General features: G+C 31.6%; 3 protein-coding genes across 6 annotated transcripts; all 3 read left to right on the top strand.

The window, feature by feature from the left end:
• Window positions 1-900: 900 nt before the first annotated feature.
• On the top strand, window positions 901-4,115 carry LOC108487609 (uncharacterized). The gene is made up of 4 exons (XM_017791989.2): window positions 901-1,109; window positions 2,053-2,840; window positions 3,179-3,607; window positions 3,708-4,115. Exons 2-4 carry the CDS (start codon window positions 2,057-2,059, stop codon window positions 3,902-3,904), a joined length of 1,410 nt encoding a protein of 469 aa, XP_017647478.1. The 5' UTR covers window positions 901-1,109; window positions 2,053-2,056; the 3' UTR covers window positions 3,905-4,115.
• Window positions 4,116-4,883: 768 nt separating this feature from the next.
• On the top strand, window positions 4,884-9,726 carry LOC108487012 (GTPase ERA-like, chloroplastic). 4 transcript variants are annotated; one of them, XM_017791206.2, is made up of 10 exons: window positions 4,884-5,389; window positions 5,851-5,996; window positions 6,201-6,341; window positions 6,414-6,527; window positions 7,234-7,359; window positions 7,672-7,770; window positions 7,864-7,965; window positions 8,366-8,446; window positions 8,985-9,093; window positions 9,389-9,726. In XM_017791206.2, the coding sequence occupies exons 1-9, from the start codon at window positions 5,017-5,019 to the stop codon at window positions 9,069-9,071; spliced, it is 1,269 nt and encodes a 422-aa protein (XP_017646695.1). In that variant the 5' UTR covers window positions 4,884-5,016; the 3' UTR covers window positions 9,072-9,093; window positions 9,389-9,726. The 4 variants fall into 4 exon arrangements, with proteins under 4 accessions (XP_017646695.1, XP_017646696.1, XP_017646694.1 ...); XM_017791207.2 differs by lacking the exon at window positions 9,389-9,726 and adding an exon at window positions 8,647-8,707 and having other exon boundaries at window positions 8,985-9,330; XM_017791205.2 differs by having other exon boundaries at window positions 8,985-9,726.
• Window positions 9,727-18,245: 8,519 nt separating this feature from the next.
• Window positions 18,246-18,935, top strand: LOC108488002 (uncharacterized). The gene has a single exon (XM_017792322.1). The coding sequence runs from the start codon at window positions 18,246-18,248 to the stop codon at window positions 18,933-18,935; it is 690 nt and encodes a 229-aa protein (XP_017647811.1).
• The last annotated feature ends 4,135 nt before the right edge of the window (window positions 18,936-23,070 follow it).

Genomic DNA, 23,070 nt, shown 5'->3' on the forward strand with positions numbered 1-23,070 from the left:
AAAAATCAAAATACATGTGGTAAGTCATCGAATTGAATTGAATCCACTAGTTGGAATAGGTTTCATCCATTTCTTTGAATTTCTTTTCCTGTTTTTATATAACATTTTAATTATTTTGCTCAACGGTTTGTTTGATAATTCATTAAAAAATAAAAATTAATATTTTTAATGATTTGATTTTTAACATATTATAATAAAATTAAATGATAAAATATTTTCAATGAAAAGTTGTGAAAAATGATAAATGATTACTTATCACTTATGTTACATTTGGTAGGAGTACTATTTATTTATCATGTTTTAGTATGTAAGTTAATAATAAATTAATTTCAATTAATAATTTTATTTTATTTCTTTAATGATTATCCTTTAAATATTTTTCCTTTAAAAATTTTAAAATTATATATATCAAACTGTCTAATCATATTTTACACTTAATTTTAAGAGGTATAACAAACAAATTTTATAATTTACTTGAATTTTCAACACTTAATTTTTAACACATAAATTTTAGTATTTAAATTTTCAATTTATCAAATAATATTTAAGTTGAAAATAAAATTTTATTACTATAAATATAGAAAATTAATTAAAATTAAATAAAAAACAAAATATGTTTTTGTTGGATCATTTTGATTGCTTAACTTATGAATTAAAATCAAATTTGAATATTTAGGAACAATTTTCGAAATTTTAGATTTTTTGTGTTTGGGAAGAAAGGAAGTTCCACATCTCAAACTTTTGACAACAAGAACACAAACCTTCCAAAACGACAACCATCTTCCGAACACTTTGGAGACATCCCATATATACTACACCTAAAATCCCGAAACTACCCTTACTATAAAGGGCGAATTCGACATTTCAGTTAATTCACAGCTAGGCAGCTCTGCTAGGAATAGCCAAAAAAAGAAAACTTCGTTCGAAACATTTGCGGGGATAAGCTGAGGCGGTCTTAAATTGCAACAAATCTAAAAATAAAAAGCCTCCCGTGGCATCTCTTTACTTCGCGCGCTCTTGTTTGATCCGGTTCTCTCTCGACGCGCCGTCGTCTCCATCACCATCGCCGCCGCTCCCACCTAGTTGTTTCTTCTATAAGTACGTATAAGGTAATGAATCGTCGCTCCTCTTCCATTGTTTTAGCCTTTTCTCCGCTTCCAAACGGAGCCTTCGCAAAAGAAAAGGAGTCTTGGATTCTTCAAATTTTCTTTATCTCTACTTCTTATTTTTTTTTTTGTTGTTAACTAGAAGAGGCAATTGTTTACACGGTGTTTTTTTCTTTTCAATTTTTGCATTGCTGGTCGTCTTGTTTCTCGGTTTGTGATTTTTTTTTTAGTTTTCTTTTCCATTTCCTGGATTCATCATGTAAACTTTTTTTGCTAATAGATTCATCATGTAGTTGGCATATATATATATATATATTAATTTTCTTTATTTTTCTGTTGGGTTTGGTTGCTGTTAAAATTAAGAGGAACTCTCATGCATTTCGCCTTTGCTGTTTCTAATAGGCATAGCACTTTTTTTTATTCACCTTTTCATTTACTTATATGACCTTTTGCTTATTTATGGTTGATGTTTAGCTCACAGTCCGAGGCAGGAGGAAAATGTTAACAAGTACTAAAATCTGAGTTTAAATGGTCCATTATTTTCGTCTTTACTTATTGCAGGCAAGAGTTAAAATAAAGAGTTTTTTAAGATTTTTTTGATTTTGAAACTACATACTCATTGTCGTTAAAAAGAGGAAATTTCACTTATTTTGACCCTTTCTTTGGATTCTTATTTAATTTTAATGGTGTCAAAAGATAAAACTACAAGAAAAACATAAAAATGGTGTTATATTCCTGTATAAGTTTAGATTTTTTAGTGGGGTCAATGTGCTAACGCCCCTGGCTGTAACTTAGTTAAGTGAACCTTCTCAAGTTCATGGAAAATATAATGTTCTAAAATGTAGTAAGAATGATATTCTTGTCCTTCGCTTTCCTCTAGTTCTTCTCCATGGATAATGATACATATGGCTTAGTGACTTCTGCTTTTGTTTGTTTGATTATGCAGGGCCATGCCACCGTTTACTGCTATAGCTTTGGATAGGTTAATTGAATCTGGAGATTCAAAATCTGTTGATAAATCTTCTCGTTATTTAAAACCACCTATCCCTCCGAACTCAAAGCTACGGAGGAGGAACAGTACATCAGCTGCAGAAAGGAAGGGTAACCGCCCCCAAATTTCACCTGCCTTGTATGCTACTCCAGATGCAACTCCACTACCTGATTCAACATCTTTTTTCCCTTCTTCTCCTTACATCGTCAATCACAAGCGACGTGGACCTTGCCTTTCGAGGAGCTCTTCCGAAATATTATCACGGCAAATAACCCTTGAAGAAGATGAAGTTAACAGCAAAATAAAGGTAGCAGACAAAGCATCACTGGCAGAAACAAAATATGTTGATTTATCGAAGGATGGTCCTTTTACTTCTAGCGTTCGTAAACCTAATGAAGAGAAGCATCGAAATGGTGTTTTTAATGGTCATGTCAATGCGGAGAAGGCAAATGTCCATGGTGGCTCCATTCAAGATGAGCACAAAAATGGCGTTGGGGATGGTGAATTGGGAAGCAATAATGGGGAAGTTGGAAGCTGCCTGATGAGTAATGGTTTGGCCAAGGATAGAGCTGTGCCAAACGTTGGACCGCCAAACTCGGACAGATATAGTGACAAAGAAGATTTCTTTGATCTGAATGAATCAACGAGTGCCACAAGTAATACTGATGGAGATGATCATACTGCGGCCGAAGGTGCTGGAAAATCTGCTGCATCAGGGGTAGAGTTTTATGATGCATGGGACGGTATGTAGAGTGTTAGTTTTATCTGCGTGTAATGTTCATATGTAGATGCATATCTAATAATTTAGGTGCCAATTGTTTGAAAAACTCGATATATAGGAGCATGGTAGCATTGATTGTGCTGGATTTCTTCTTGTTTAATTGTGTCTATGATATCTATGTTCATGTGCGCATATTTCATAGGTGTCTCGGTTTCCCTTTTATAGTAGAGATTATTGTTCAACTAATGAGAAATATGAAAACTTTCCCCATGGCTATTTGGTTAGCATTGGATAAGCCAACTAATGTGATGATTTCGTTGTCCTTTTAGCTAGCTTACCTACCTTTCTTGTTTCCTCCAGAGCTAAGCTCCAATAATGCACCACATACTTTTGTTCGCGACATTGAAGCTGAACTGCGTGAAATAAGATCGAATTTACTCGTAGAGATCGAAAAGAGGAAGAAGGCAGAAGAAACTTTGAACCAAATGCGATGCAAGTGGCAAAGAATCAGCCAAGAGTTTGCTGTAGCAGGATTGGCATTGCCAGTAGATCCGGTTGATGCGACAGATGATGAACTGGTGAAACCAGTTGAAGAACTGAGGCAGCAAGAGAGTGTTGCACGACTTGTATCTTTATCTGTGGGAAGAGGCGTTGCAAGGGCTGAGATGCAGATGGAGATGGAATCTCAAATTAAATTGAAGAACTTTGAAGTCGCCCGATTGTTGGACCGGTTGCACTATTACAAGGCTGTAAATCAGGAAATGTCTCAGAGGAACCAAGAGGCTATAGGTGAGAGTTTTATAAGCATGATGTTTACAAGTGTAATGATGCATTATATTTACAGGATTCCTTTTTCTGATATTTGCAATTTATCATTGTTTAATTACAGAGATGGCACGGCGTGATAGACAAAGGAAAAAAAGAAGACAAAAATGGGTCTGGGGTTCGATAGCCGCAGCAATTACCCTCGGCATGACAGCGCTGGCATGGTCTTACCTACCATCAGGAAAAGCATCATCGGCGTCTTCTGCCCGCATTACTCAGGCATCTGTTAGTGATGATGCAATCACAAAAACAGCAAAGTGAAAAAAATTATTCAATCATTAAAGCTGTGGTAGCCCCAATCTTGAGCTTAATTCTGCTGGTTAATATAGTCACTCCGTAAAAGTGACATTCAGCCGTTTTGTAGTTTGAATCTCGACTTCTGCACCTTTCTGTATCCTCACCCATTTGTATCCCAAAACTATAACCTCCTTTTTACAAAAAGAAAGGAAAAAAAAATGTTGCCCAAGCCAAATCTGAAGCGTTGAACACTTTTAACCATAAGTTCATCTTTTTGTTCTTTAACAAAGACGCCTTCGTTATTCCCAGAAATAGCAACATATAAAATTCAATCAAAACAATAAAAGCTACTCCGGCTTAAGGATATTAACATGAATTTATATAATAATGATTATTAACACGTTGAAATTTATTAAATGAAATATGAAATTAAGGACGTAATATGATGTTTATATATTTTATTAAATTATTTTTAGTTAAATTAGTTTTATTTATTTATTTTTGTTAAATTTAACTATCCATTATTTAAAAAGAGTCAAATTATTCTTTTAATGAAAATATTAACTAAAGTATTAATTTGTTAGTGATGTTGACATAACAGTTTACACTATTTTATATTGATGAGATATTATTTATTTTACATGTCATATTAACAAATATTAAAATATTATAAAAATATTTAAAAAATTAAAAATATTCTATAACATTAGTAAAAATTAAAGAAAATATAACGACATATTAATTACCATATTTAAAAAAGTAATGTTTTACTTAGTGTTTCTATTAAAAATAATAATTTATGTTTTTTAAAAGATGATGATCGAAATCGATTTCTTTTAAAAATTGAGGACTAAATTTATCTCATAAAATAATAAAGGTCAAATTAATAAAAGATGTAAATTTTGATGGTTAAATTTGACATTTAACCTAATGAATATCCTACATTTAAATTTAAGTTCAAAGGACGGATCCAAAACGCTGCGTTTTACTTATGCGAACCTGTATCAAAGGATAAATAAATACGATAAAAATCATGAATTATCCAATTGTCTGAAAACGCAGAAATGCTGAATCAGCTTCAGTGAAGCTGCCTATCAACAAGCGGAGAGAACAGCGGAGAGAAACGGACGGTGGTAATGGAGCTACTAGCTCTGCACATTTCTCCGACGTTAGCCAGAGAGTGTTTCTTAACGGCCAGCAATAATAACTCTTGTGTTTTCCCTCGCTACGTTCGAAATCGTCACGGAAAATCGCGGTTCCGATTCCAAGCTCGAAAAGGCGGTTCCAGGAGCTGGAATCCAAACAAGATTTCTAGGCTAGATTTAATCCAACAAGTACTTGAAAGAAACAATCTCATTGAAGATTCACAAGAAGAAGACGAAGACGAAATAAGTGGTGACGACTCGTCTTTTTTGTCTTTGAGTGAAAAACCAGATAGGAACATGGCTTTGCTTGACGAGTACGAGTTGGAAGAGCTTGATTTTACCTCTCCCACTAATCATCGCAGCGGTTCGTAAGCTTAGCTCATTGCTCCTTTTTTTTTGGTTTCTTTGTCATTTAATTCTCTGTTTTTGGTTATTATGTCTTTCAAAAAACAACGAGAAACATCATGTTTAATCCGCCTTTTTTTATGAAAAAAAGGGAAAAAAATCATAATTGATTAAAACGTTAAGCAATTCTAATACGCTTGGAGATATGGAAGTTAAATCTTGCTTTTTGTTACTCACAAATATTGTTTACAATCGAAATGCACTTTACCCCTTTTATCTCTTTAAGCAAAATGCAAATTGTACAAGTACCGTGGCAACAGAGCCTTTTTTTTGTAAAATATACTACCATAAGAGATGGCGAGACTGAGAGCAGATTGAATTTTTACAGATTGCGCTCAACTCCTTTTGTTGTAGTACGAACTTGTCAAAGATTTCATTTGTCTGTGGTGGTTTTATATCTTGATGGTGGGCCAAATGTAGGGTATGTTGCTGTTCTGGGAAAGCCGAATGTTGGAAAGAGCACACTTGCTAATCAAATGATAGGTCAGAAGTTGTCGATAGTTACGGATAAACCTCAAACCACCAGGCATCGAGTTCTTGGTATATGTTCAGGCCCGGAGTATCAGGTTTGAAGATTAGTTTCTTTTGTCATAACTTTTTTTTTTTTGACAAACTTTTGTCATAACTATTGTTTACCATGTTTTGGGTCATTTTTTTGGTATTGTCAACAACTTTAAAGATAATGTAGAAATTTTTGGGTCTAGTTTCTTAACCACATAGGACAATCATGTTCCATTCCTAATTCGTATGGCCTGGAGCTTTGCTTGCAGATGATACTGTATGACACTCCAGGTGTTATTGAGAAGAAAATGCACAAGTTGGATTCTATGATGATGAAGAATGTCCGAAGTGCTGCCTTGAATGCTGACTGTGTACTTGTTATTGTTGATGCATGTAAAGTGCCTGAAAATGTATGCTTCATGGTTTTTACATTCTCTGTTGAACATTTCTCCCTTTTTCTAAGTCCAGTTTCTTATGTCTAGATCAATGAAGTGTTAGAAGAAGGCGTAGGAGATTTTAAGTGTACACTGCCAACTTTACTGGTTTTGAATAAGAAAGATCTGATAAAACCTGGTGAAATTGCAAAAAAGCTTGAGGTAAGAATCTGTCAAGTTTTGTATGTGCGTTCATGTGGACGTCCTTAAAATTTAAGATGCATATTTGTTGGTGTCACAAGTGGGATGGTTGAGAAATAGTTACAGAAATTCTCTTATGTTGCCCTTTGGTTTTTTGCATTGCAAATATTTCTCACCTCATCTTTGTCTGTGAATAAAGTTTTGTGTTTACTTTCTGCTAGCAGACCTACAATAAGACAAAAGGCCATGGCTGTGCTTGCCGGTTTTCCTTGCAATGTATAGGGTATTTGCTTTACCATGTCCCAAAAGGCCATGTTCCTTGCAATTGAACTACCATGTAATATGCATCAAAATTCATAAATGTTAATGTTTTCATTATTGCAATATTGACAATTATCAAATTAGTTTTTCTTGTCATTGTAGTCTAGTTTTTGTAAATTTATGGTGCATGAAATGAAACAAAGAAACAATACAGATATGGTTAGTCCAACATTGGTCTTAAATGTTGCTTAAACCCTTAACCAAAGTTTGCAAAGGTGTTCTCTCTAAAATGTTAGCAGCAGTGTCTCCAGCATATTGTTATCACCACCTAGCATGCGAGTTCAACTTTGACTTGTCAAATTGTTAAGTTCATTCCCCATGTTCTGTGCTTTAACATTTGTAACACCTCGAATTGTTCTTCAGTCCTCAAGATTGGTTTCCTAAATAGAAATCCTATGCATTGCAGTGGTATGAGAAATTTACTGATGTCGACGAGGTTATACCTGTGAGTGCAAAGTATGGACATGGGGTAGATGATATCAAGGACTGGATACTGTCAAAACTTCCTACTGGGCCACCTTACTATCCAAAGGTATGTAGAAACTCAACATATATGTATGTGATTTTATTCCTCTCCAACTTATTTTCAAGAATGAAAAATGGTGGTAACTCTTATTATCTAGAATGTTACCTTAAACTTGTCAAATATTTGAATTTGTTTAATATTAAGGTAATGGTATGATTTTAATGTTGCACTATGTCGATAACCTAGTATTTTATTTGGCTTCATGTTAACTGTTGCCCAACTTTCCTCCCAAAATAAAATTTTTACCCAACTTTTGTGGGGCTTGAAAAATAAATTGCTTTGTTCATATGAACTGTAGTGCTTTTTATGCATTGCCAGGACATTGTAAGTGAACACCCAGAAAGGTTCTTTGTAGCTGAAATTGTCAGAGAAAAGATATTTATGCAGTATCGCAATGAGGTTCCTTACGCATGTCAGGTATGACTATAGTTATCACGCTTGCCAGCAAGATATAATCATCAGCAGAATGTCAAAACCCAACCCAACCAAAACTTCTTCAAAATTTTTCAGGTAAATGTAGTGAGCTACAAAACCAGGCCAAATGCAAAAGAGTTCATACAAGTAGAAATTGTTGTTGAGAAAGACTCCCAGAAAATCATTCTCATTGGAAAAGTAAGTATTATCCTGTGTCTTTATGCAATTTGCTTTATTCATTTTAGTGGTCCCTTGAGCTTGTTGAATATGTTTGACAAAAAAGAGTTTAATCTGACCAGTGTTTGATATTTTCAAATTTATTAATTTAATATGCAATCTCTACTAATATTAAATCCTTTACTAAGTATGGTGTCACCAGTCAACTGGGCACCAACTTAGTTGGTCAATAACAAAAATATCCCTATTTTACAAGGGAAATTATAGTTATATATTTTTTTTATAAATATATTTGTTCCATGATTTTGTTTTTTACCCACATCATGGGTGTGCCATAATCTAATCTAAATAACATACATTTGCATGTCCATGATATATTCTAAGCCTTCCATGTGATGCATTGTGCCCTCTACTATTGAAGGGAGGGAAAGCTCTGAAAATGCTTGCGACAGCTGCTCGGCTTGACATAGAAGATTTCTTACAGAAAAAAGTCTTCCTCGAGGTGTGAACTTGAATCACTATGCTTCTCATAATTATATATGGTGAAATGTGCATGGTTTACTTTCTTTTTAAGGTATTGTCTACTTTGGTGGTCAAAAAACAGTCCTCACAGTTTCCTTTGGAAAAAGGCTGAGGTTGGCCCTGCCTTTAAAATCCACAGTCCAATTCTTGGGTAGTTGATGTGGGATTGTTTTTCCCCAGGGTTTGATCCCATAGAGGCGCCATTGTTTATGCAAGGGTTGTTGGACTGAATTATTACGAGGTATTGTCCATTTTGGAGGTCTAAAGACTATTTTTTTGGTTTATCTTTCGAGGAAAATTTGCCTTATAAGGAAAGGCTCTCACTTTATCAAGTCATAGTCCAATCTTTGATTAGCGGATATGAGATGTTTTCCTTTTAACACGTCATTAACAGCATTTTCACTGTCATTATAACCAAAACGCCTGCATTAAGGAAATTCATTGATCCTAGTGATTTGGTCAAGCATGGTTAGCACTTGCCAGCCATATTAATCTGAAGCAACAAATTCTATATACAGGTTGAAGTGAAAGTAAAAGAGAATTGGCGGCAAGATGAAGGGCTTTTGAGATATTATGGTTATGGAGGGCAAATTCGAGCACTATAGCGTCTTTCCCCATTTCATACAGGTCACTTTTGTGTAATTTTAAAAAGTAGTTTTATGAAAATGTTTGAATCAGTTTTGACTAAGTAGGGGCTCAAGAAATGTGGGTTCTGTTTCAGATTTCATCTTACAATTTTGTTTTTCACCCATATCGTGAATTATTATGCCGATATACCCTTCCAGATCATTTCTTGAAATGTCTTAAATTATTTCTATACTAACATTTGTTTGCCGTTAATGTTAATATCCTTTGTTGAACAAATGATGAAATCTGCCTCCTGCCTTGAGTTTCTCAACTTCCCCGTGTCTGTGGTCGATAGGGCATGGGCTCATTGGACCAAGCTTGACCGGCCGCTTGCCCAGTTGGTTGACTACTTGTAAGGTAATTTTGTTCCTTCATTTGTTAAAATGATTTCTTACATTCTTGTAGTTATTAACAGCAACTCCAAATTCGAATCTCTATATATGAATTTGGTTTTCTAGTTGATTTGTTAGTAAGTTGTGTTTGAAGTATCTTCAATTCCAATTTAAAAACCATCTTTTGTCCCAAGAACAAATGGAGAAAAACAGTGAGACAAGACAAACTTATGAAGAATAAACAGATTGTAATATTACATCCTTTGAGATTAGTGATAGCCGACATTGTCGTTGAAATAAATTAAGTATAACTTTCTTCTATTGGAAACGGAATTAAGGAAACAACTTCAGGGCCGCAGCTTTATAAAAGTGACCAACTTGGCATACCGAGCTGAATCCGGTTGAAAGCCGATTGCCTCGCAATCACTTGAGTTTCCAATCTGAGTTCGTCACATTTGCGTTTAACAGCTCTAAGCCTTTCTCCTATTTTCATTTGATCCTCTCTTATGCTTGTTTGATCTTTTCTTATCTTTCCCATAACTTTTTTAATTCCTTGGATCCTTGCTTTCAAACTCTTCAATTTTGGTTTGGAAGCCTCCTCCTTGATGCTTTTGCTGGGCGCCACCATTGTTATTCTCAAAGCTGAAACAGAGTGCGATATGAACTTGGATGGATTGTAATGAGTGAAATGCCGATGCCATGAACAATGGATTTATAGCTAATTTTAGCAAAGCCACATCTCGAATTTGGAGGAAACAATTGAGGAAGATGAAGAGAAACTGGGGAAACATAAATTTTATGGTAGGAATCGGCTTACAATCGCTTCGTCTTTCAACTGGAATCGAACGATTTGTTGGGAGAAATATTTAATGCACGTGTTGAGAAATGATTGGATGACCCCGAAAATAAGCAGGATTTATGGTAAATTATTAGTACCTTTTATTTTTTTCGCAAAAAATAATTAACATGAATATCAAAACGAATTTAATCCATTCAACGAATTTAAATCTTGATGAAATTTTGAATTGGTATAGGCGTCGTAAATGTGATATGCAAGTTATATTATTATTATTATTTTGAGTTTAAGTTTTATTGTATGGGACTGTTTCGATTTATTTTAATATACATTCGGATATATTTTTTAATAAAAAGATTTGGATACCTTTTGGATTTTTAATTTATTGTGCTTTATAATAAGTTGATATGATATTTGTGATTGTAACTTGTAAACTCTTTACAAAAATAAATTTAATTCTAAAATAAGTTTTAGATTAATAAAACCAAAACTAGGGAAGCAAGAATTTGGGAGATTTGATTTGGAAGGTGTCTATTAAGGATTGAAATTGATGTGTAACCTAAAATTGTATGAAAAAATGAAAAGCAAAGAATTAGAAAGAAAAGTATTTTCATGGGACATGTACTTTGTGGACCTCTATTTTTAAAAACATAAATTATTAAATATTTAATGTTTATAGATTGATAATAATATATTTTACTTAGATCATATGACACCTATGGTGAAAAAATATATATTATGAGAATATGATACATTACACTTCCTTAGAGCATTGGTTAAAATTTCTTTATTAATAGCTTCCGGTTTCAAGTTCAAATAATTAATGGTAGTTTTTGGGTAAATTATTCATATAGCCACTTTAAAATTATATCATTCTTATTTTGATTATTCTTTTTTTTTTTTGAAATATAGCCCTGTCGTTAGTAAGTATTATTATTTTGGTCACTGTTATATTAAAACTCAAATGAAAAGCTAACTAGGATGCCATGTATTACCGACTGTTCTACTAATTGTGTATATAATTAAATATTTCAAAAATTAATTATAAACTCCATTACCATGTAATGCTCTTAACTTGGCACGATTAGCCGGTCTGGATCTCTAGTGTTACCTCACATATCACTTAAACCTTTTTTTTTTAAAAAAAATAGTTTACAAAATTCCAATTCTCTAATTATTTTATATAACAATTTCACTAAAAAATTTAACATCTAAGAACAAAGGAAGTATTATACAATAACCTGTTACATTAAATTTGATATGGATCTTTACAAAATAGAAGTTTATTTAAAATCAGACTCGACATGCGTATTTCAAGACTACGTCACAATTCCACTGTATGCATAATAGCCTATTTTGCCGAAACTTAGACGCACACCTAACAACGTCCCTCTGGCATAAACTCTTCCCAAATACCGGTGACATAACAACAAACATTGTAAGCACTAGAGTACTAAGTGAGCTTTACTACAAAAATACCTTGATGAATACTTTGCATTCTGGTATGAGCCATTGTGCCCAACCATTCTTCTAAACCATTTATTACAATGGATACCACTACAGTTTTGTCCACACATGTATGCTAGAAATCATACTCTTCAAAATACCAATTCTAACTTATCTGGCTATTGAAGAGTCTTTAATACATTACTTGATTTTCCTTGTTACTTAAGTACTACCCTACAAAATATACCTTCAAAATCTGTTTCATATGTACTAGATTTTAATATTTACGCTCTGCTTTAGTTAATTGTTCAAAGACATGTTTACAGGCGATTACAACACATTTGGAAATTATTCACCCATAACTGATTACCACAAACTCTTATTCAAATCATTCCTTAGTTCATCATCACACAAATCCATGATTATGATATACTACATATATAAATCAGAAGAATTCCACATCAATTTCATTAGAAACCACAAATATTCAGAATACCCATATTCCAGCTTTCATAGGATTTTAGGAAAGGTCATTAAATTCCAGACATAACCTCAATATGATAGATTCCAAGAACTTTGATTCAATCATTTCTTAACCCAAACAAACTCATAATGAAAGATCCTTAAATCTCGCATAGATACAATTATATATATATACTCAACCTTTTCAAATCATCATGGCGAATACCTTTATCATCATGTAGAAACACATTTGTTTTCAATAACTTAATCCATTAATTCACAGATCTTACTCAACCTTTAATTGTGAGCATAACAGTACTTTAGTTGAGTCATACTTATTTCAGAACAAACATATTTATCCATAACTCACCTAGTAATAGATAGACACATCTTGCAAACATACATAACAGGTCACGCCACAAGGGCCAAATAGAACGCGCCATAAAGGCATTACACAGATTATACCATAGAAGCATCATACAAAGTCTCGTATTTACTGTCTTGACAAACTTCACATATGGTGTCATGGTTTTTTTTTCATGAAATTATACAGAGGTTCATGTATTGTGATCTGCCATTTCGATTTACATATTATCCAATGCTACACCATGAACATACATACAAACATATTATATCATGTCATGGGTCTTAACCACATGGTCTTTCTCACCTTCATGTATTGTGTTCTACCTTCTAGTCTCATTTTACTGGAGGCTACATCATAAATGGTTCCAGATTATACTAAGCTGCCATAGGTCTCTACCTTATAGTCTTACACTCGTTTTCAATTCATGATATGCTAGTCTGGTTAGCATTGTAACTGCCCTACCAGAGGCTACACAATGAGACATTTCTCATTATCTACTTACTTAAATGTAATCGTATTCTTAACTGACATTCCTCTTGTATCACAACCATATATGCATTCTTACCGATCAATATTCTTCTCAATAGAACTTTTCACATATCATCATAACACTCATTTCATCTTTACTATTATCATACATTTACCAACTATTATAGATACTAACATCCTTTATATATATCCTTCTACCTAAAAAGTTTACGCAAGAAAGTTAGAGTAAAGACTTACCTAAACTGTATTTCGAAGCTCCATACTTGGTCATTTAACACGATCCAACAGAAACAACTGCTTACAGAACATAAAAACACTATTAAAACTTATTTGTATACTTTCTACCATCATCTCAAACACTGACAACCCCCATGTAAGACTTTTTTCTTACATCATACTGTTCATACACTTTTTACAGGCTTACTCTTTTCAAACTTAACATGCATAATTATAATACCTGCCCAAAGATGAAATAATCATTGATTAGATTTAGATCCTTACCTTTCAGTTTATAGAGGTAGAAATACTATTAAATCACAGTAGGGGAACTAGTGAATAGAATAATCAGGAACCTCTCCCCTCGAAACTATTATACACACACACACACACATATATATATATATATATATATATATATATAACCTTAACTCACTTATAGAGATTCAACAAGTGTCACTTGAATTCAGAGTTTTTCCTTCTTAACAGTCTATAGTTTCTAAAGAGAACATAAATGAGGATCTTAATAATAAATATCAGATCAGTTTGTCCAATTGGTTCCTAACTAGATTTCCTTACAACTTAACTAGCACAATACTTCAAACTAACTGGACTTATTATACCTTTGGCTATAGCTCATATCATCGATACTCTGAAATAAAATCCTCCTCTTCATATAGCAAAATTTCTGAAAGAAAGTCTTTACTTACAATCTTGACAATTCCTATATGTCCATTCTATTCACCAAAAAGAGACATTTTGGTGGACAACACTTCGCCAATAGGTTACTTCATACCTACATGCCAACTTACACCTGTCAGATTTGGATGTTACATACCATTCTTAACCTTAAAATCAAACTCTAAAGCCCTAAATCATTAAACCTTAAACTTTATTATCATCTTTATCCCTAAAATCAATCCTTAAACCCCTAAACCATTAAACTATAAACCTTCTTATCATCCTTATCCTCGAAATCAAACCCCAAACCTCAAATTTATTAAACCTTAAACCCTCTTTATCATCGCATTTATTTGATTTTCCTTAACATCCCTGTAGTGGCCTAAATTCAAGGTTATGGAACAGTGGTTTCGTAACCACAAATCCAATTTAAAGATAAATTATTTTAAAAATTATTGCATTAATATTAATATAATAGAAAAATCGTATGAAAATATCGATAGAAAAATTTTACTGATTTAGTGGTTAGTTAGAAAAAGAAATTATTGAAGAAATTGGGTAAAAATAAGGTATCGAGATCTCGATCTGATAAAACCGAGTCGAAAATATTTTTATAAATATTTATGAAATATTATAGATGTGGTATTAAAATTTCGTTAGGAAATTTTAATGTTTGGGTAGTCAATAAAATGAAAAGAACTAAATTGGAAAAGGTGTAAAAGTTGCTAGAATGATTAAATAGCTTAAGTGTCTAATGAGAAAGGATTTAAAAGACAATTAGACCCAAAATTTATTTGGGCTGGACGGAAAGGGCATGAAATCAACAGGAAAATTGATGATTTAAGGGCAAAATTAGAAAATTGCATAATTAACTAAATAAAGATAGGACTAAATAGGAAATATCTAGATTTCTCTTCATTCTTATCAGCCAAAATGCCATAGGAGGGGTTCTTTAAGCTGGTATTCCATAATTTTTGCACCAAATGAGTTAATCCTTGCCTTTTTCTTATAATTTTTGTGTTTTTAAGACTTTTACAACTAGGTCCTACTATTAAATTCATTAGTTTTTTATTTCATGAATGAAATTGAAAGTCACCATGGTTGAGTGCTGTAAGTTTATGATGAAATAGCATGAAATTGAAGCTTTAATTTGTTTATGAGATGATTTTATTAGGTAATTTCAATAGAAATTGATTTTTAGGACCTAATTGTGAAAATGTTTGGAATTAAAGTCTAGTGCTGAAATTCTGATTCCCAAAGGTTATAAAGTAGTTTAAAGTGATAGAAAAAATTGTTAATTGAGAAAAATCAGCTCAATTGAGAGGCTAATTGAGTAGGGACGAAATTATTATTTATTAAAAGCTTAGGGGAAAAATGGTAATAAACATCTTGCACTAAAACAGTTTAGAAAGCAACAGTAGGCTAACTTTGAAAAATTACCATAAATTGTGAAAATCAAATTAGAAGATGAAAAAAATATGGAATTAAATCTTATTGAGTCTAGTTTCTCATAGAAGAAACAGTGTAAGTAATGAAATTATAAATCATGAGATATAATAAATTTTGTGAGACAAGGTCAGAATGAATTCGGGTTCCCCTGTTCTGGATTTGAAAAATCATAAAAAATTGAAGAAAAAATAATTATGGGCTTAAATTTAATGTTTAGAATCCTGAATGAGTCTATTTTCAAGAGAAATGAACAGGAACATCATCCAAATCCTGTATGAAGAGATAATTAATTTTTAGTGAAGAAGGGTCAGAACTATCAGACAACAGAACAGAGGTTAATTTAAAGAATAAACTGTACTTATTGGCTGAACCAAAAATTCTAAAAATTTTATGGTAAGAAGATATGTGAGTCTAGTTTCAGGAAAAATTAGCGGATCCTAATTTAGAGTTCTGTAGCTCAAGATAAAAATAATTTAGTGACTATAACTCAAGTAGATAGCTTTGAATGAACTACAAATAATAGTGGACTTATAGAGAATGGTGCATATAAACATGAAATGTATTAAATTGATGATTAAATTTATTTATTTAGATCCAGAAAATTCAAATACGAAGCTAGATCGAGGAAAAGAAAAAGTTCGGGATTAATAGATTTGTGTATACAAACAAGTATCGAGGTAAGCTCGTGTAACTTGAATTGTATTCTTAAATGCTTGAAATGTATGTTATTGATGTGAATATGATTTGAATGTTCATTGTATGAAAATTGATGTAACATTGATATATTTGATAAAAAGTGGAAGAAATCTCGGTTGAATGAAAGGAAAATTCGATGGATCTTTGAAAAGGAATTGACGGTAAAAAGGATCTAGCCCGAACAGATGATCCTATCCTGATATAGCCCTCCTGAAGAAAATGTGTGAAATGGATTTAGCCTGGACGGGTAATCCAAATTAGGGTCTAAATTTAGCCTGGACTGGTAATTCAGATCCAAGCTCATTAGAGTAATTGTCGTTGCAGGGGATTTAGCATGGACTAGTAATCCCGCTTTAAGAATGAGGTTCGCGGGAGTGTACTTTCTGAAATGGAAATGTGCGCACATGAATATGAATTAACGGACCCAGAAATTGTACACTAAAAGTGTACCTCTAAGAATCCATTAAAAATTCTGAGAAATTCAACGGGATAAATATGGAAAAATAATAAGGGAATGGAAATCATGGTATTGATGAGCTCATCAATCATGGTATATATATTATTGTCATATGGAAATTATTGGACTAACTTGAATGTTGAGTTTGTGCATGTTAGGGTAATAATGCATTGAATGGATATTTGAATATTTATTGCATTGTATTGAAAATGTTAGGTAAGTATAATTCTTGTTACATGTGCTTACTAAGCACAAAATGCTTACCCTGTTTCTTTTTCCCCTATTTTATAGTGTTAAGAGCTCAGAGGTCGGATTCGGTCGGAGACATATCACACTATCAATCTCAAGATTTCGGTATATAAAGAAACTTTACTTTGGAAATCAATGGCATGTATAAACTAATATAGTAAATGTTAATGTGAAATGATTGTAAGGTCAGCTATTGGTATGTCTAACAAATCTTAGTTTTGGTAGGTGATGAGGTTATCTTATAAATATACATGAATCTATCTTGAAAATATGTTGAATTGGATTGGTTGATGTGGATTGGTCTTGATTTAAAATTGTAGGGAATGTTAGATATCTATATGGGGTTATATTGAGTTAAAAAAAATTAAATTAATTCATAAACTCCGGTAATACCTCGTACCCTATTCCAGCAACAAATACGGGTAGGGAGTGTTACAATCCCAACTATTTGTTTGGGTATTGATGAAATGCGATGATGAAGGGGGCTTAATGTTTATTGATTTTAGAATTTAAGGTTTGATTTTGGGGTTAGGAATCATAATAGGGATTTAAGATTCAATGATTTTGGGATTTAGATGTTGATTTTGAGTTTAGGGATGGTAATGGGGTTTAAAGTTTAATGATTTTTGGGTTTAGGGTTTGATTTTAAGGTTAAAGATGGTAATAAGGGTTTATAATTAATTTTTGAAATATTTAATTATATATACAATTGGTAGAACAATCAACAATATGTGGCATCCTAGCTAGCTTTCCATTTGGGGTTTTCACGAAACAATGCCAAAACAAGAATACTTACTAACAACAATGCTATATTTGACAGAAATATTTTAGAGTGACCAAAACATGAATGAAATAATTTTAGAGTGATCTAGATAATTTACCCTAGTTTTTTTTAATACATAATTTAGTTTGATTTTGAAAAGTTCTTTTAAAATTTTACATAAACTATTAAAAAACATAAGTTATGAATATAGGTCGAGTGATAATAAACTTGTATTTTAATATTATTGAGTATGTGTTTCATCTTTGAATTTGTAATTTGTAATTCTTTTATTTAAAGATGATATATAAGTAGCCAATTGAGTCCTAGTTTGATTGATATGGACATTGTTTTCAATACAAGAGGATGTGAGTTTGAGTGTGTTGAAACGTAATATCTTTCTATTTATGAGAAAAAACAAATATAATCATAGAAAATAAGCTTTTGTTTATTAATATTTTTTAGTACTAGATAGAAATTTCATTAAAGTAAAATATTTTTTCTTTAAAAAATTAAAATCACTAAGAATAATTGTAATTCCATGACTTTATCATTCGATTGAAGCATTTGACCAAGTTTCAGATGATTTAACTCCATATCCGTACCCACTCTCTCTCCATATTTTTCTTATTCATTTTCCCGGAAAAACTTAAATCAGTTTCCAGGGAATCAAACGGAAATTCTAAACGTTTCAAGTTTCTTTCGGTCATTCAACGTTCGTTTTCATTATGGATTCGTATGATTTCGATAGCATGAAAGAAGAGAAAGCTAAGGCGATGAAGAGGTACAATTGGCTTCGAGCCCCAGCGAAGGTGTTCCATTTTTTGGAATTGCTTATAGCTTTGCTGTTTTTAGCATGGACATTCGAGCGCCTGCCGTTCGCCGTCAAAATCTCCGGCGACTTCGTTCTAAAACTCTGCGGTGTCATCGCGAGTCCGCTCTTTGTTTTCCTCGTCTGTAACGTCATCATCGCCATTCTCATTGCTAAGTCTGGCATCTTCTCCACCGTTAACAATGCAGATCCCAAACTCTACGAGGAAATTACCAAAAATGTTGAGGAGGATCGTTCCAAATTGGAGTCTCAAGAAGAAGATGAGGATCGTGATAAGGAAATCATCTCTGAAGTGAAGAAATGCACTCGCACGAGGGAAGAAATGGAGTGGCCATCGGAGTCCGACTCCGAAGTTGATAATCCGGGAGTGTATAGAACGAGTAAGTCGGAGAAGTTGGCGGTAAAAAAGAACAAGGAGAAAGTGAAAAAGGAATTACGACGATCAGCGAGCGAGAAGTGCCGAAAAAATGAAAACATCGATGATGAATTGCTTCCAGAAGACGAACTGAGTAACGAAGAGTTTCAACGAACAATCGAAGATTTCATCAATAAACAATTGAGGTTTCGCCGGGAAGAGTCCCTGTCCATTGTTCTCCAGAGGTATGCTTGACAAATAAAAGTTTTCTGTAGTAATTTTTAACCACCAAATAATTCAAAATTTCACTTAAATTTTGATTCATTCCGTTGTATGATCCAAAAATTTTAATTTGGTGTAAAATTTTCATTTTAAATAATTACATTTTCTTTATAAAATAATTATATTTTTCCGTCATTATATCATCACAAATAAAGGTATTTGAATTAGGAGCGAATTTATGCTTTTACTCTTTTTACTCAAAATATAAATAATTTAATCTCTATATATTAAATTAAAGAATAATTAAATAGTAATGTGTATACAGAGGTTAGCAGTAATATAAATGAGTGAAAATTTTTTAGCAGAAAGATTAATTTATTTTTAATCTAATATATAAAAATTAATTTATATATTATTTTAATAAAAAAATAAATATAATTCCTATTATAGCAACTTTTATGATACTTTTATCCCAATAAAATATCTTAAACAATAGCGGAATACACCCAAGTTTCAAAATCTGTCTACCAAATTTACTGAAGAATATTGAAAAATTAGAAAGAAAAGAAGATAAGACATTTTTAAAAAATATCACGTTGATTTTGAAAATTGCTCCGAATGTGTGTTTTTTATTCAAAACATTTTTGAATAAAACAGAACTCTCCATATTTCTAAGGCAATCCAAACTCCTAGGCTAGCACATTAGAGAAATTTCCAGAATATTTTGCGAATGTTTCACGAGAGAAATTCCCCTAGTTTATACTTAGTGGATTGAGTAGAGGCTGAACCGAAAGGTTGTGGAGCATAATATGGTTGTCTAAACTTGGTTTGGTTTAGAATATTGGTTTAAAATTTTATCACGTCCCTTATATTTGTATATAACTAATATAAATTCATTTTAGGTTGATTCAAATTTTTAAATTTTAAAAATATATTTATAATTATTTTATTTTAATATTTATTAATTTTATATATTTTTATTTTTATAATTTTATATATAGCGATATTATATTTTTTAATGTTTATATCATAGTAGTATTATATATTTTATAAATTTAAATTTTATGTATTATAAATTATATAAAATAAAATATTACAAACTTAAAAATCGATTAAATTTGAGCCTTAAATGTTCAAGTCTAATCTTAACCTATATTTTAAACAGACTTAAATTTTTTATCAAACCTATTTTTAAGCCTAATATTTCTATTTAAATTTTTTATAATTTTGAACGGATGTTTAAATCTAAATGTGTAAGTCAAAGGTATATTGGCAAAAGGTACTATTTGAATAAAATGAAAGCTCAAATTTGTCTACTCAGACAAGAGAGTATATTTTGAACCTTATTCTATCTCGAATTCAATCTCTTGCACATGGATTTGGTCGCTGGAATTTTTAAATTTCGCTGCACCTACTATCATCCAACAATCCAACATATGTTTCCTTTTATCAATACTTCTATATATGTATGGTTATATTTAGAATATATATATATATATATATATATATATATATATATATATATATAAACGTGTGTTTTATATATTACATGCAAGAAAAATTTGGAATCTTTTTGTTTGCCAATTAAAATTATAAATTAAATAGATAAATTTTAGAAATTATGAGTTAAAATATTATTATATATTTAATGCAAATATTTATTAATAATAAAGATTATTGTGAAATAATAATAAATATTATTGTGGTAGATACCTTGATTATTGCATAAGATATTGTGAAATATTATTATATATTTAATAGTTTTGTAATGGTATGTAATTAGAGAGAGTTCAGTCACGATGCTATAATGAAATGACTTCGTGATTAAGTGAGTTTATAATTAATAGGTGAAAAGCTAGAACTTTATTATACATTATTTCATCCTTAATTATATATGTCCAATCGGTCCCTCTACTAGCTCGTTGAGACTAAAAATGAATTGCACAAAGAATCAAATGAACAAAAATGGATGGAAATGATGAAGTTACAGAAATAAGTCACATTCGGAAATGAATATATGTTCTCACTAAGTATGAAAATGATTTGAGAATTAATTTAAGTTTTTCAATTATTATTTAATCAAATACTTGAAGTTTGAAAATAGAATTAAATTAATTAGTCATTGTGAATCCGTTGAATATGAAAATTAAATATATTTTCTCATAAATTCTTTTATGGTAAAGTTAAATAGATGACATTGGTAGGGCTAAACACACTCAACTTTGAGATTTTGTTATTCTACCAAAAAATAGTGAGGATTTATTTTATATGTTTAAATTATATATTCTGAGAATAACAATTCTATCGATTTCTATTAAGAAAGAGATTTTACTTTCCTACTGAAAGTAAGAAATTGTTCCTAGTTTTATGTTTGATTCGTGATTATTCAGTCCACACTCGAAGCTATTTGTGGTACAAAAATAGCGAAGAAAGCATTCAGTTGAAAGCAGTGAATGGTTAAGGATCTGTCTTGCACAAAACACGTGTATTTTTTGGGAAAAGTTATTTGCTATAAATATTACAAAATGACTCAATTTTTAAAATTTTAAGTTTTCGTTATGATAAAATCATTTTCAAACCAGATTTTTTTTTCCAACATGAAGTTGTAATGAGTGTGAATAAGTTGTGCTTAAATATTCTCTAGTGTTGAGTGTGAATAAGTTGTGCTTAAATATTCTCTAGTGTTGTTGAAATTATAATAGATTATTCTCTGAGAAAGGCCTTACAAGTGTAGGATTGGATCCAAACTACATAACCAATTGGCCCTTTTTTATTTTTTTACATTTCCAATCTTTAGCTGTTTTTGTAAATGCAATCATGTAACAACTGAATCAACAACTTAACTCTTACAATTGGCATAAGATCTAGACGCCAAATGAACTTGGTGAAGATCCTGTTGATGATTTATTGAACCATGTAAGGAAGCTCAATCTTCATGCCACCTATGCTTGATAGGTTAAACTATGCTTACTATATTTGTCTTGACATGTAGGGATTTGAGAAAATTGACGTAGGGCTATGCTTTTGTCTTAGGTTGCGGGGCCATAATTTAGAGTGTGAAGAAAACTTGTACTATTGACTCTACTATGGAAACTTATACTGTTGACTCTACTATGAAGGTTAAATATGTGACTGCTTTTAAGGTAACAAAAGAAGCAGTTTGGCTTCATAAGTTCTTAATAGAACTTAAAGTTGTTCCTATATGGAAAAAACTATCACATAATATTGTGATAATGGTGCAATAATGGCTAATTCTAAGGAAATAAGAAATTTTAAGAGGAAAAAACACATTAATTATAAATTTCATATCATTTGAGAAGCAGTAGATGTAGTCAAAATCGCATTTGAGGATAACCTTCTAGATCTGTTTACCAAGACTTTAGTGACTAGGAGTTTTGAGAAACATGTTGAGGACATGAGAAAGTGAAATTTGACTCATCATAATCTACTTGTAATCTTTCAAATTGATTGAATAAAAAAAGTACCACATAATTATTTAATTTCTTTGTATGTTTGTCCTTGGTTTTCACAAGTAAAACAAAATGAACAAGTAAATATTGACTCACCGATTACCTAAATTTTAATTAATATTAAGTTGCATTATATGGCCAGATCATAATGCAAGAATACAACTTATATAAGTAGGTAATCTAAATTGTTCGTAGTCCATGAAATCAGATTGAGAAATGATTCATGTTAAGACTATTATGTTATCTATAAGTCTAATTGATGAGATAACTTGTCTTGGTTATTAGAGTTGTATTTACTCCAAAAAATAGAGACATATATGTGATTGTTTGGACTAATAATGTTCGAATAAGATCCAAGTTGAATTTAATTTAATTTTTTTTATGGATTATTCACTTGCGGTGCTCATGATGCGACTTACCTAAATCCTAAGTGAATGACCATGTGTATAATTTATGTACTTTGATATATTGTAAACATTCTCATGGTAGCGGGCTAAAAATTGGTATGTTGAGTCTATGACCTATGCACGGTATGAATTTACCCACAATAATAGCATCATAGCTTAATTATAAGAGAAAGTAATTATCGGGACCTGCTTCCCATTAATTCTAAAAATATTGGCTTAGTGTAGTTATTTCTATGTACCTATATATCGAATAAATTAAATTGGATCCCAATAATGTTAAAAAATTTCCTT

This window comes from Gossypium arboreum, chromosome 10 (genome assembly GCF_025698485.1).
Source record: "Gossypium arboreum isolate Shixiya-1 chromosome 10, ASM2569848v2, whole genome shotgun sequence".
NCBI lineage: Eukaryota > Viridiplantae > Streptophyta > Magnoliopsida > Malvales > Malvaceae > Gossypium > Gossypium arboreum.

What these genes read in the sequence shown, in the direction of transcription:
- LOC108487012 (XM_017791205.2), top strand. Translation starts at nt 5,017, where the DNA reads ATGGAGCTACTAGCTCTGCACATTTCTCCGACGTTAGCCAGAGAGTGT. An exon ending in CATGTAAAGTGCCTGAAAAT is followed by an intron (nt 6,342 to 6,413) that starts GTATGCTTCATG and finishes TCTTATGTCTAG; the next exon opens with ATCAATGAAGTGTTAGAAGA. An exon ending in AAATTGCAAAAAAGCTTGAG is followed by an intron (nt 6,528 to 7,233) that starts GTAAGAATCTGT and finishes TATGCATTGCAG; the next exon opens with TGGTATGAGAAATTTACTGA.
- LOC108487609 (XM_017791989.2), top strand. Translation starts at nt 2,057, where the DNA reads ATGCCACCGTTTACTGCTATAGCTTTGGATAGGTTAATTGAATCTGGA. An exon ending in GTTTTATGATGCATGGGACG is followed by an intron (nt 2,841 to 3,178) that starts GTATGTAGAGTG and finishes TGTTTCCTCCAG; the next exon opens with AGCTAAGCTCCAATAATGCA. An exon ending in GAGGAACCAAGAGGCTATAG is followed by an intron (nt 3,608 to 3,707) that starts GTGAGAGTTTTA and finishes GTTTAATTACAG; the next exon opens with AGATGGCACGGCGTGATAGA.
- LOC108488002 (XM_017792322.1), top strand. Translation starts at nt 18,246, where the DNA reads ATGAAAGAAGAGAAAGCTAAGGCGATGAAGAGGTACAATTGGCTTCGA.